This window comes from Hesperophylax consimilis, chromosome 1, assembly GCF_061612785.1.
Source record: "Hesperophylax consimilis isolate HC1 chromosome 1, BYU_Hcon_1.0, whole genome shotgun sequence".
In the NCBI taxonomy this organism is placed as follows: domain Eukaryota; kingdom Metazoa; phylum Arthropoda; class Insecta; order Trichoptera; family Limnephilidae; genus Hesperophylax; species Hesperophylax consimilis.
Genome location: NC_142836.1, coordinates 24,488,238 through 24,502,050, shown reverse-complemented (window position 1 = coordinate 24,502,050; position 13,813 = coordinate 24,488,238). Strand labels below are relative to the sequence as shown.

General features: G+C 37.1%; 1 protein-coding gene across 1 annotated transcript in view; it reads right to left on the bottom strand.

The window, feature by feature from the left end:
- The window catches only part of LOC149426502 (uncharacterized), a 39,231-nt gene extending 30,186 nt beyond the window's left edge, over nucleotides 1-9,045 (bottom strand). Inside the window, exons 1-5 of the mRNA XM_089639909.1 lie at nucleotides 8,799-9,045; nucleotides 4,883-5,044; nucleotides 4,114-4,339; nucleotides 3,696-3,871; nucleotides 2,851-2,947 (exon numbers count right to left, since the gene is read on the bottom strand). Of these exons, the coding sequence (XP_089496035.1) occupies nucleotides 2,851-2,947; nucleotides 3,696-3,871; nucleotides 4,114-4,339; nucleotides 4,883-5,044; nucleotides 8,799-8,851 (714 nt within the window). The 5' untranslated portion in view covers nucleotides 8,852-9,045. The remainder of the gene's footprint in view (nucleotides 1-2,850; nucleotides 2,948-3,695; nucleotides 3,872-4,113; nucleotides 4,340-4,882; nucleotides 5,045-8,798) is intronic.
- Nucleotides 9,046-13,813: the final 4,768 nt, after the last annotated feature.

Sequence of the window (13,813 nt, the reverse complement as noted above, 5' to 3'; positions counted from 1 at the left end):
ATACCACCATCTTTACGTAGCGATTTGACGTAATCCCAGAACATCTTTGGATCATGTTTGATATCGTGTTCAATGGAATTTATATATGATTGGAAAGCAGTGCGAATGTTGCGCCTGATCACGGCTCTATGCGCACTGAACAGATCATAGTCACATCGACAGCCAGAAGCCTTCCACTTCTTATGGAGCATGTTTCACCCTAATGCTCGCGATGGTATCTCGACAGAACCATTTCGGATATCGACGACCACCTCTACTGGGAGGTTTTCTGGGAAAACAGGCATCAAAAATATTATAAATACTAGCATAAAAATGGTGTACCGCCTCATTTATAGTGCAATAATTATAAAGTTCTTGCCAATCTAATTGGCTTATCATATTATATAACTTATCAACATCACCCTGTTCAAAATTCCATCCACAAAAAGCACGCTTGTCATTTTTAGGAATTGTTGTAGCCTTGATGTTGTTTTTGCATGAAAAAATAAATTCTAATGCGGGATGATGTTGATCTTCGGTTAAAAGAGGAGAAGTGCTATGAATAACATGTATGGCTGTATTGCAATAAATTACATCTAACAGTCTTGAATTTATATTTAGAATGTTATTGAATTGGGAGAGACCGAAAACGGCGCATAAAAAATTCAGGTTGTTTTCAATATCCTTGCTACCTCTTGAGGAGTGTAGGTTGAAATCTCCTAGCACAATTACATTTTTTCCACCAATAACATCTACATTTTGATGTATTTTGTTGAAAAACAACTGATATGTGTCAAAGTTTGACGCAGGGGGAAAGTACACAATACATACAAAAGTTACACACGAATTAAATGTAATTTTAACCCATAAGTCCTCGTTGACAGTTTCTAGAGCAGGTAAGTGCTCTGCCTTAATAAGGCCATTCTCGCTCTTCACGGCTAATAGACAGCCTCCTCCCTGCCTACGGCCACTACCACAATCTCTGTCTTTTCTAAATACTATGAAACTGTCATCGAAGAGCTCTGGGTTGAACACACTTGAGTTTAGCCACGTCTCAGTGAGTCCAATTACGTCATAATTGTTTGCCAAAACATTAGAAAAAAATAAAGCGCATTTACTCTTCATTCCTCAAACGTTTTGGTAAAAATAATGTTAATTATTTGTATGTCAACTGGGTTTGAAACCAGGAAGCCGCGGGGTATTCACTTTATTTTCCCATTCTTTCAAATAGGAATATTTGGGCCAATTTTCCGGTTTGAGTACCTCACTTTTAATGGAAATAGGAATGCCTATCTTAAATGAGGCGTATTCTCCTTTAGATTTTATTTTATTCACTTTAAATGAGGCGTATTCTCCTTTAGATTTTATTTTATTCACTTTAAATGAGGCGGTATTCACAATAGATTGTAAATATGCAGATAGATCACTACTCGAAGTATCAGGATGTAACGGGTACAGGTGGAAGTACGAATGGGTACTTTCATCCTTTAGATTTCCTCTTATAGTAGCAGGCCGTTTCTTGCGACCAACAACAGTCCAGGGTTGGTCACAATTAGCTAGAGATTCCGTTGAGCATGATGGCCCTGCCGAGGTCTGCATGCTCGAGGGCTGCGTCTCCTTAGTTGGTTCGTGGCCATCAGAAGTTCCAGCCAAAGATGTAACTGTTTCAGGTTGCTGGCTGTCCTTTTGGTTGGCAGGAATCCTTGTCCTTTTCTCCTTACTCTTTGTGCCAATATGGAGTTCGACAGAATTCGATATCTTAACTTGCGAGCGGGTAACTCTGCCAGACGGTTTATTTATGGCAGGTGCGGCGGGTATATTTACAACTTGTTGATTTTCATCAACAATACTGGATAATAGTAGGTCTCGCATGCCGGACGGGACGGGCGCGGGGGACACGAGAGGTGCGAGGGGCAGGAGAGGCGCGGGCAGCAGCAGCGTAACGCGTGCATTGCTAGGCGGGAGTTCGTTGTTGGGCCGAGGGGGGCGCGGGGTTTCGGCGGTGGAGGCACCTTCGGGTGCGGTGGGCGGACCCTTTGCGCAATCGTTCAATTTCGGAACTTCCGAAGACGAATCACTGACACTTTGTGCACTGTCATTGCAAACTGAGTTTGAAACATTTTTTTCAAGACTAATTATACGCCGTAATACGTCTTTAATGAGGACTGTCTGTTCGGTGATGATATTCTATTAAATATAACTATTAAACCTAGTTTTTGTTTCATCACTTTTAATGACTATATAACTTTTTAAAGGTGTGTTGAATTTTCATTTTGATGAAATATCATGGAACCGAGTTTGGGCTCTTTCTCTTCTGGGGTACTCAGAAAAACTAATTAAGGTGGGTATGGATACCGCCACCCCGGGAACCATTCATTGGACCTATTTGCCATTGGTCACCCCAAGTAGTTTGCTACATTTGGTGACTTTGCGGAGGTGCCCGGGTTCACGGGGTGGGAATTGTCTAGGTCTTGGCGGTGGCAGCGTTTGCCCACCTACTGCGTGGCGGGGGGAATTCGGAGGGTCTGGTTGATGGAGATCTTTTTACCTCTCCAGGAGGACTCTCTTGACCCATCACCTTGCACCGATGATGAAGATCACCAGAGATGAATTCAAACGTCCATCAACCCCCCAATTCCAACCCACCCAATCTCATACCTTTTTCCTTCTCAGATCTTCCTCTCCTTCTCTTTCTTAAAAAACCCCCCACACAGCATCCCCAAAGATGAGGGAAATTATTTTCTTCAGAGCCTCCTAATGTAAAAATCAATAAATCGGAAACTACTACTTCTGATTACTTCTACTAGAGTCTGATTAATGATTAATCTTCACTTTAGGGCTGACATGATGTGTGTATAGTGAAGTTCATACCTTTTCTTCGGATGGAACTGTGAGGCGGTCACTACTGATGAGACGAGCCACCTGCTGCTGGGAGAGAGCCAGGAACTCTTCGCACTCTACCACCTCTCTAAAAGGACAACACATATTCTGTTATTATAACCCACTGCTGGAACGAATAAACACCTCTCGAACCGCCTTTATTCTTCTCGTTTCCTCACTTCGGTCTATATACTAACATAAATAATTATGTTTTATCAGAAAGACTGAAGTACAAACAATGTTCATATTTCAAGAGAAAATTCAAGGGATGATTAATGAAAAATAATAAAGAAAGAGTATCTACATATTTTATTCGTTCCATTTTGAGAGTGCCGCCCCGGGGACCATTCATTGGATAATCAACACCTCTGCAATACATCATACCAAATGGTTTGCTATGTTCAGTGATTTAACAGGGATGCCCGGGTTCGTGGGGCGAGGATTGTCCGGGACGGTTTGCGAGAGGCCGATTGAGGGAGACCCTTTCACCTCTCCAGGCGGACTCTCTCGACCCATCGCCTTACACCGCAGTGGGAGAGATATATATTTTCCTTCTCAGAACCTCCTCTCCTTTATTTCCTTAAAAAAAAAACCTCCACACAGCATCCCCAAAGTTGACATAGGATATGAGGGAAATTATTTTCCTCAGGGCCTCTTGTGTTAAGCTAACGTAAAAAACCCACTTAGGTCTGTAGAAAAAATATGGCATTGCAAACACGAGCTAATACAATAATAATAATTATTATTTTTAATTATAGGAGACGGTTGATATAAGGTTCCAGTGTATTTTTTCACAGCATGAGCTAGAAACACAGTATACGCTTTAGGGCACTCACGCAAAGTGCTGCTGTATGAAGGTGTCGGCGGCCTGCGTGAGGTCGGTGCAGGCGTGCAGGTCAGCGAAGGCGCGTATGCCGAGGCAGTTGGAGGGATGCAGCTGCGCCAGCAGGAAGCTGCAGCAAGCCTCGCGTACCGCCGTCAGCTGCAGCAGGTTGGCCGCCGGCAGCAACACCTACAATCCATCAACACAGGTCTAATCACGATTCGCACACAGCTGAGTCACAATTTGCACACATGCTGTACGACTTGCACACAGCTGAGTCAAAATATATGCATCACAATTTTGCTCCAGCTGCTCGATCCAAGCTTCAAGCAAAAATGTTTACTTTGAATATGTTTAAAATCCAATGAAAAATCAAAACTTTCCTTGTTCTTGGAAATATATTTTTCCACCGAAGCCACGATAATACTAACCTGAACATTGTCTTCGGTGACCGTGACCTCTGGGTTGTACACATAGTCGACCAGCAGCTGTAGCGCAACGGAGTCCACGCCCTGCAACACGATGCGGTCGCGCCGTGACTCCTCAAACTGCGTGAACATGGCGCGGAAGTAGGGGCTGCAGGCGGCCAGCAGGGCGCGGTGGGCGGGCACCTCAGTGCCCCCGGCAACGAGGCGGACATCGCACAGCACGCCCTGTCTGATTGCATAAACATTCAAATTAATTAAAAAAGAGTTTGACAGTAAAATGTGGATCAAAATGGCCACACCGAGTATCGTGGATATTTCAACAAATTTTAGTACATTCCAATGTGAGCTGCTGTTGAAGTTTTTTTTTTTTGTGAAATGTCCAGGTTACTAATAATATGAACCATTATCATCATTATAGGAGTTTTTTTTTGCTAGTGAATAATAAGGGACTTGGCTAGCAGAGCATTTCAACCCACAAAGCCTGGGTTGGAACCCGGTGCATTTGCCAACTCAGTTACTAACCGATTATAGTAATTTGTGTAAGGATTATCAAAAACAAGAAACTTGTTTGGCAGTAATAGGTAATAATAATGGGTAGTAGTGAAGCTGTAAGATGTAGTGCGTAAGTGAAACAGTAATGGGTAATAAAGATGGGTAGTAGCGAAGTATCAAAAAATAGTGAGTAGGTGAAGTAGTAGTGAAGCAGTAATACATAGTGGGCAGGAGAAGTTGTAATGTGGTAATGGGAAGCGGTAATACAGGACTTGCTTACTTGCGCATCTGGTTGAGCGCGTCAAGGGCTGAGGTGGCATGGTTGTGGTGGTGGTGCCGCTGGGAAGCGCTGCCGGCCCCCGAGCATGCGCCCCCGCCACCCAGTACCCGCTGGCTACTCTCGTCCAGCGAGGACTGGCTGGCGCATCGCAGCAGCAGGCAGCTGGAACAAACAATTTATTTGTCAGAATAAAACGTGCTTCCAGTAGCAACCTCCTGCACATATTCAGAGTCCAATTATTGGTCCTTAAAAAATCAGTTAACCTATATTATTAATACAAGCTGTACCCCGCTCAGTCTAACTGCGCAGATAGAGAAACAATAGCAGATTTTACTTTTACCTCCAACAGATGGCTGTTTATGAAAAAAAAAACAGTTTTCACCTGTCACAAGTGACATCTATACAATGTAGGTATATATAAACACACGTGTATTTGAATGCAACATTGTGCCAAAATTTCAAAGCAATCGATGAAGAACTTTCGGAGATTTAAGATTTTGAACAAACGAACATTAACATTTTTATTTATATAGTTTAATAAATGAGCAGTCCGTATTCTGATAAGGTGCTCATATCTAATAAATGAGCAGTCCGTATTCTGATGAGGTGCTCATATCTAATTAATGAGCAGGCAGTATTCTGCCGATGTTCTCATATCTAATTAATGAGCAAGCAGTATTCTGCTGATGTACTCATATCTAACTAATGAGCAGGCAGTATTCTGCTGACATGCTCATATCTAATTAATGGGCAGGCAGTATTCTGCTGATGTGCTCATATCTAACTACTGAGCAGGCAGTATTCTGCTGACATGCTCATATCTAATTAATGGGCAGGCAGTATTCTGCTGATGTGCTCATATCTAACTAATGAGCAGGCAGTATTCTTTTGATGTGCTCATATCTAATTAATGAGCAAGCAGTATTCTGTTGACGTGCTCATATCTAATTAATGGGCAGGCAGTATTCTGCTGATGTGCTAATATCTAACTAATGAGCGGGCAGTATTCTGCTGATGTGCTCATACGAGGGTGGGTCAATAAGTCCTTAGAAAAGCCGACAGGTGGCGCGACTAGTACTGTAAGCGGTTTGTTTTCATGCAGCGGCACTACCGATTCAGTATGCTGCGAAGTTTCAAGCAGATTGGTAGGGTTGTTGTGTGTTTCTCGTACATTTAAAAAAAAAAAAAATTGCTTGTTTACAAAAATGGAGAAAATTGAGTTTAGAGCTGTTATTAAACATTTTAATATAAAAGGGTTAACAGCAAAGGAAATAAAAAATGAGTTGGATTTTGTTCACGGCATATCTGCTCCTTCACTTGCAACTATTTATAACTGGTTAAATAAATTTGAACGTGGTCGTACATCAACAAAGGATGAACCACGCTCAGGACGTCCTGTAGAGGTGACTACACCAGAAATGATCAATAAAATCCACGATATGGTGTTAAGTGACCAAAGATTAAAGTTGAGTGAGATAATTGAGGTTACAGGGATCTCAAAAGGTAGCGTCATTTCTATTTTACATGACAAATTGGGCATGAAAAAAATTTCTGCAAGATGGGTGCCGCGTTTGCTCACAGTCGACAATAAACGCAATAGGGTGGTGGCCTCTAAAGCCCTGTTGTCGCTCATGCAACGCAATCCGGATGAATTTTTTCGTCGCTTTGTGACTGTAGATGAAACATGGATACACCACTATACTCCCGAGACGAAAGAACAGTCAAAGCAGTGGATTGCGAAAGGCGAACCATGTCCAAAGAAGGCGAAAACCGTAAAATCAGCTGGTAAGGTTATGGCTACTGTATTTTGGGATGCACGTGGAATTATTTTCGTTGACTATTTGGAAAAAGGAAAAACAATAACAGGGGATTATTATGCATCTTTATTGGACCAGCTAAAAAACAAAATTGAAGAAAAACGGCCTCATTTAAACAGGAAAAAAATCCTCTTTCATCAGGACAATGCCCGTGTTCACACATGTTTACGATCAATGGCTAAAATTGAAGAATTGAAGTTCGAATTGGTCGCCCACCCACCGTATTCGCCAGATTTAGCCCCCAGTGACTTTTTCCTTTTCCCAAACTTAAAAAAATGGCTAAGTGGACAACGTTTTTTTTCAAATGAAGAAGTCATCGATCGGACAAATGCTTATTTTGAGGACCTTCCGAAAACTTATTTTTCTGACGGTTTAAAAAAAATTGAGAAACGTCTAACCAAGTGTATTGAGCTCCAAGGAGATTATGTTGAGAAAAAAAAAAATACAAACTGTTTTAATGCTTTTTTCTAAGGACTTATTGACCCACCCTCGTATCTAATTAATGAGCAGGCAGTATTCTGTTGACGTGCTCATATCTAATTAATGGGCAGGCAGTATTCTGCTGACATGCTCATATCTAATTAATGGGCAGGCAGTATTCTGCTGATGTGCTAATATCTAACTAATGAGCGGGCAGTATTCTGCTGATGTGCTCATATCTAATTAATGAGCAGGCAGTATTCTGTTGACGTGCTCATATGTAATTAATGAGCAGGCAGTATTCTGTTGACGTGCTCATATCTAATTAATGGGCAGGCAGTATTCTGCTGATGTGCTCATATCTAACTAATGAGCGGGCAGTATTCTGCTGATGTGCTCATATCTAATTAATGAGCAGTCAGTATTCTGTTGACGTGCTCATATCTAATTAATGGGCAGGCAGTATTCTGCTGATGTGCTAATATCTAACTAATGAGCGGGCAGTATTCTGCTGATGTGCTCATATCTAATTAATGAGCAGGCAATAGTATGCTGATGTGCTCATATATTTTTACTCGGAGATATTTTCCATTTCTATGGATATTTCAAGTGAGTAATTATTGCTTATAATAATTTGTTATCCTTTGTGCCATGCATAAAAAACCTTGTCTTAGTTTATCATTAAGAAAATAATAATATTCGACAAGTCAAAATATTTCACCAACAAATGTAGATATAATATGTCTCGATGCCATCTAGTGGGAAATTCAGCACTAACAAAGCCTTTCCTACAAAAATAAAGTTGGTTGTTTACAAGTGGATAAAATATAATAAGCATTGTTGATTGAAATAATAGTACATATTGAATTATTTGGCGGGTTGGGAATAAGCTGTCATAGCTTAGTAGTTCAGAGCATCTGACCGGTTATCAGAAGTTGTGGGTTCAATTTCCGTCGCCAGCATTTATTTTTACTCGGGAGATAGTTTCAATTTGTATGGATATTTCAGGTGAGTAATTATTGTCTTCCTTAGTGCCACGCATAAAAAACCTTGTTTTATAAACATTAGTTTATCATAAAAGTACTTTTAAATGTTTTTTCTGCTGTAACAGAATGAATTGTATTTAACTAACATTCTCAGGTTACGAATAATCTGACAATATTTTGATTCCTCCTACTGCCACCATTATAAGAATTAGGTATATAATATAAAATGATTTTCTGTGGTATTTCATTCTGTAAAGTCAAGGACATGAAAGATTCAGAGTTTTCTATAATCATTAAGATAGTCATGAACCAACAGACCTGTGACCATGAAGGTTAAAAACTACGACATGCTTGACAAATGTGAAAATGAAACCCAGAATGGCTCTAAACTGTAACCTTGGATTTCACACAAAATAAAACATAGAAAAGTATTAAAAATGATGTGGTTCACAATAAATTTGTAATAGAATAGTAAATATTTCAGTAAGCGAATCCAGCACACTATACCTACTAGCCTGCACCAAGTTAACAGTCATGAGTTATTATTTTTTTATAAAATACAAATTTCCATATCGTACACAAATTATAAAAAAGAAAACTAAGGCAGGGCGAAACGTACGGGGAAACTATTATTATGTTTAAGAACATAAAACTTGCAGAAATTGTATTGACATGATGAACAATAATAATTACCTTCCTCTCTCCGTCGTTCCATCTTTCGAAGAATTACTCAATGCCAGATCCATGGTTCCTCGATAGATATTAGCCACTTACTTCCAAATGGAATGAATATTTCCGAAATGGTAAACTAAATCATTATCAAACCAAAACTTTCAAGTATTTTTATCGACTAAGCTGTCTACAAGCGAAGTCGAAGACACAAAAACAATTACAACGCTTCACCTGACTTCACCCACCTCTCGAAAACACAGTAAACATACACAGTCGCACACATAAATAAACCACATGCACCAACACTAATAAAAAACATTGACATTTCGAGATGTCGATATTGCCAGGTTTTTTGGCAATAATTATTAGTTTATAAGTAGGTAGGTATGTGGTTGCATTTCCGGACTTTTTGTATCCACTGTCCACTTGTATGAAAAGTGGTGCACAGCGAACTATTATAATTTTATTTTTGTGTTGTTAATGCAGTTATAACGGCATGATTTTTTAGGGTATTTGATGGGACACGTCATTAAAAATGTAGTAGGTTTTCGGATTTATATATCTTCCCCCTTACCTTTAAATTGTTCTCGAATTGCTCCGTCCAGAGCTTTTTAGGTGCATGCTTAAAAGGTAGTATACTCTTCATTTTATATTATTTTATAGCTGTAAAGCTTTTAATTTTTTTCAAAATATTTATCTTGTATGACTTTGATGTCTATTTTGAAGCATTATAGTTGTATGTGCAATTGTGGACGTTCAACTTGCTATGGGACTATTTATTTATTTTTAATAATCCCCTTACAGCTGTCTTCCTCGAGGCTCTCAAAGAATACACTGTATTTGTACTTACCATGGCAGGAATGGCGTACAGCTGTTTTTTACGGAAATTACGAAAACAAAATAGTATATTGTGCATGTCACCCTTTGCGACTTGGTGCTCCACAATCGCATGGAGCCATGGGATGTCGCTCGCCACCAACATGAGCTGTACGCTACCAACATTACTTTTCTTTTGCGGCTCACCCACGATGAGCCATGAGCCCACATTCCACTCATTTTTGTGTTGCTTCCCCGTGCGTTAATACATCAACCACGCTACATTGCATGGTTATCTAGTAGTAGATTTGTCGACCAAGTCGATTGACTCATAACGCTGTCTGCTGTTGGAAGTCTTTCTCTCCGTTAATTACGTAAATAACGTTCACATAAATTTTACGTCATTTTATACTTACAATTTTTATTTTCTGGCAATACTCTTAAATGTTTACGGTTATTATTTATCTATGAGCTCGTATGAGCTCTTCAATTCAAAAAATATACGTCAACGCACGTCAACGGTGTTTTTACTTTTAAACTTAAACGTCATTTTGAGCAATTTTGAGTTTTGACTGACAAAACAAACTATAATAATATTGAATAATAGAAAGTAAGCTGCCAAGCAATTGCAGCAATGGAAACACAAATCGATAGTGATGTTAGGAGTCAAGAAGAATATGAAACCCAATTCTTTAGTTTCGGAAGACAAGTTTTGAAGGATTCCCTAAAAAAATTGGTGGAATCTAAAATACAATCTCTGATCCAGGATGCCGAAAAATACTTCACTTCTTCGCCCGATTTGAGTGAAAAATACAAAGAGAATGTGAGTTCTAAATGTCTATATTTATTAGAATTCTGTATGGGCAAGTCTAAGAAACAATTAGCGGAAATCAACAGTTTTTTCGATCAACATTTTTCGATACCCAAAAATGTTTATTTACCGGAAGATGAAAATAACCAAAATATCAGCCAGGAAGAAGTGGATCAACTGAAACGCGAAACAGAAGAGATTCGGTCCAGAATTTTATCCTTGGATGCCGCGGAAGCTGTGTTCGAGAAGGAACTAAAAGAAGCAGAGGACTTACAGTACATGTTTAAAGAGGATAAGGCAGTAAGGTTTATATTGGAAGCCATGAAGCAAACGTCTCCGTCTATATACTTCCCTAATGACTTAAACTTTGATGGTGACATTTGAAAAATAAACTGATTTCAAAAGCAAATAATTATGTTATGGTTCTGCTTTAACAATGGAACTGGTTTGCATCAGTCAACCTGTATTTATTATAATTTTGTGCAAATAATCATTTTTCCTATTTTTAAATTGTCAAACATTGCAGACCAATCACAAATAAACAGACAAGCTTAATCTGTCTTAGCCCGTCGTCCCACTGGACAGTAAGCAATCGACATAAATGGAATACTGCAAGACCCCGTACAGAAAAGTTCCACACTGAACTGCGCTGCAGACCGTTACCTTACTACAGCGAACTTAATTTTATGCGCAGATTCTTGCAGCATTCGGTTTATGTCGATTCTTTACCGATCCGTGGGACGACGGGCTAACTTTTCTATTGCTAATCATTTGTGGGGAATAATAAAAATAGGTTAATTTTTAACACATTTATTAACAATCATTATAATATGTATTTATTATTACTATCTTTGTATTATCAATATTTCTTATACCTTAATAAAATCCAAAAACAATATTTGAAAACATTTAATTAATTATAACAAACATTAATTTATAGTGAACGTTTCTACATTTTTAAGTAACTATACATTTATTTTTATATTTTTTTGCTTCATTACCATTATATTATTTATTAGAAAACTGGTAGTTATTTGGTATAAAATAGGTTTTGTTTACTTAATAAACAACGCTGAGAAGAAAACAATATATTTTTAATGAAGTTAAGGTTTATTTTTTGAAGAAAGGTCAGGTGTATGTTTTTAAAATCTTCCAATTTCAATTCTTTTCCCCCACTGAATCTTTGTGTATTCGTGAATCTAATAGAACCTACAAAACAAAAACGATTACAAGATATGTAAATTGTTGCTGCTTTATTTTATGAACATTTAATTTAATAATTTAATTAACATTTAAACACGACTATTTAAACACAATTCCTTTTAAACCAAATAATACTGACATTATTTAACATTGATCTATTTTTTTAATAATTTTCTATTCTACGAACTAAAAGGATTACATAACACTCTATTAAATTTCTCTATGGAGGGTTCATTCTCAACTGTTAATTTTCACATTCTACTTTTAGGAGTGTTCAGTAATAGAATAGGATATTGTTCTCATTATCTAAACACAAATGTTTTTTCAAATTAAAAGCGTGCCTTTTTGCACAAAGCAGAATAGTTTTTAGTTACTGAAGTTTCAAATTTTACAAAAGTAAAGTCATTCCATATACAATTGTTAGATGACAAATATAAAATTCTGCAATTTTTGCCTAATTTTTAAAAATACATATAAAAATATTTTTGCCTTGAATAAATACACTATTTTCAAGAAAGTTAGTTGAAATTTATAATTTTTTGTAATTGAGTAGATATTATAAAATTGAATATAAAAACTACAAAGTTTTTTATGTATTTTTTTATAACCAACAATAAATAACTTAAATATATGTTTGCAAACTTTAAAACAGACAAATGTAATATTATGAAACATAAATAATCTGCAATAAATGCTATACAGCTTGGCTGTTTGCAGTAATCTCTTGTTATTGTCAAATGTGACATTCTTTCCAATTAATTCTAATTAATTGATTCGCCAGATCTTTCCTATTCCTGAAAAGTTTTTTGTTTTTTTAATTCACATTTTTTATTTAATTTGATGATCAAAGTTAGAGTTAAATGCCAACGACAGTGCGTAGAAACAGTCATAGATTTTTTTTGGCTTGGAAGTTTTAGTATTTTACAATTTACTTCCGAGGACAAGATTTACAATCATTACAGAAAGTAGAATATTTTATTTAAAAATGGTAGTACATTATTTTATTTGTCATCTATGTACTGTGCAAACTGTAAAAATGCTGCATTTATGTAAATGTTTGTAATCCAAGTTAACGGCATTTAGTATAAGAACAATTCATGGGTCAGGGTATGAAAACAGTTAAAATTTAAAAAAAAAAATTGAATTTCTGACTTGTTTGTCTTCATACCCAGTTCCCTGTTCACAATTGCGTCTGACATTGTCATGTGCGTGTGTTGTTTGTGTTTCTGTTCTGTTGTGACTCATTCTAGTTCGCCTGTAAAGTAATAGATCTCGCAATGGCTATCACTTCCCAATGGTAAAGTGTAAAATTGACTTTAACACCAATACTTAGGATAATATCACAGTTTATTCAGCCCAACATTCAGTTGGGTACAGTAACTGCAAGTTAACATGTGGATTTTATGAATCCGGTTAAATATCAGATAACTATTATTCATATTGAAATACTCAAGCGTCTGAACAATTGAAATGATCCAAATATTTTTTACCAAAAGTTTGGAGGTATTAAATATGCTATAAAATACGTTATTGTACAATTTTGCAAAATATTAGTTGACACAGCCCGATGAGTCATCCATGTTCGGCATGTTATTCATACACAAATACTTCTAGTTTAATAAACACATTAGTTTTACAGGCACAAACAATAGAATAATGTCGTTTTGTGCCATTACTGTCATTAACAGAAACATGCATTACTGTCACTAAAAGTGTTACAAACATCATTGTTTTTCCTTTGTGAACCTTGAAAGATCAATACGACTAACTGTAACCTGGAATCGGTTATTAATTATAATTATATTATGATCAACCATTCTTTACTTACATAAGTAAAGTTAATTTTAAACATTAGTATGTATACAGTGGAGTTATTGAGAATGCATTACTTGTTAACTTAATTTTTTAAAACATGAGTACTACAACAAATTTTCACTAGCCAATACATATAAACATAAACGAACCTCGGTTTTTGACCTTCCCTTTTATCTCTCTCGACCCTAAAGATTTAATTATAATTAAATAACAGGTACATAATATCTAACAGTAATATTGTTTTCTTATTATACTTAAAATAACATAGTATAGACGGCGGTTCTCACGGGCGTGAGTCAATTAAAATGAAGATCAATATCTAGTAATATTTTTTTTGAACCCCAACATACTATAAGCTGTTTACAATAGGCTCTGTTCTAGTAGAGAATCC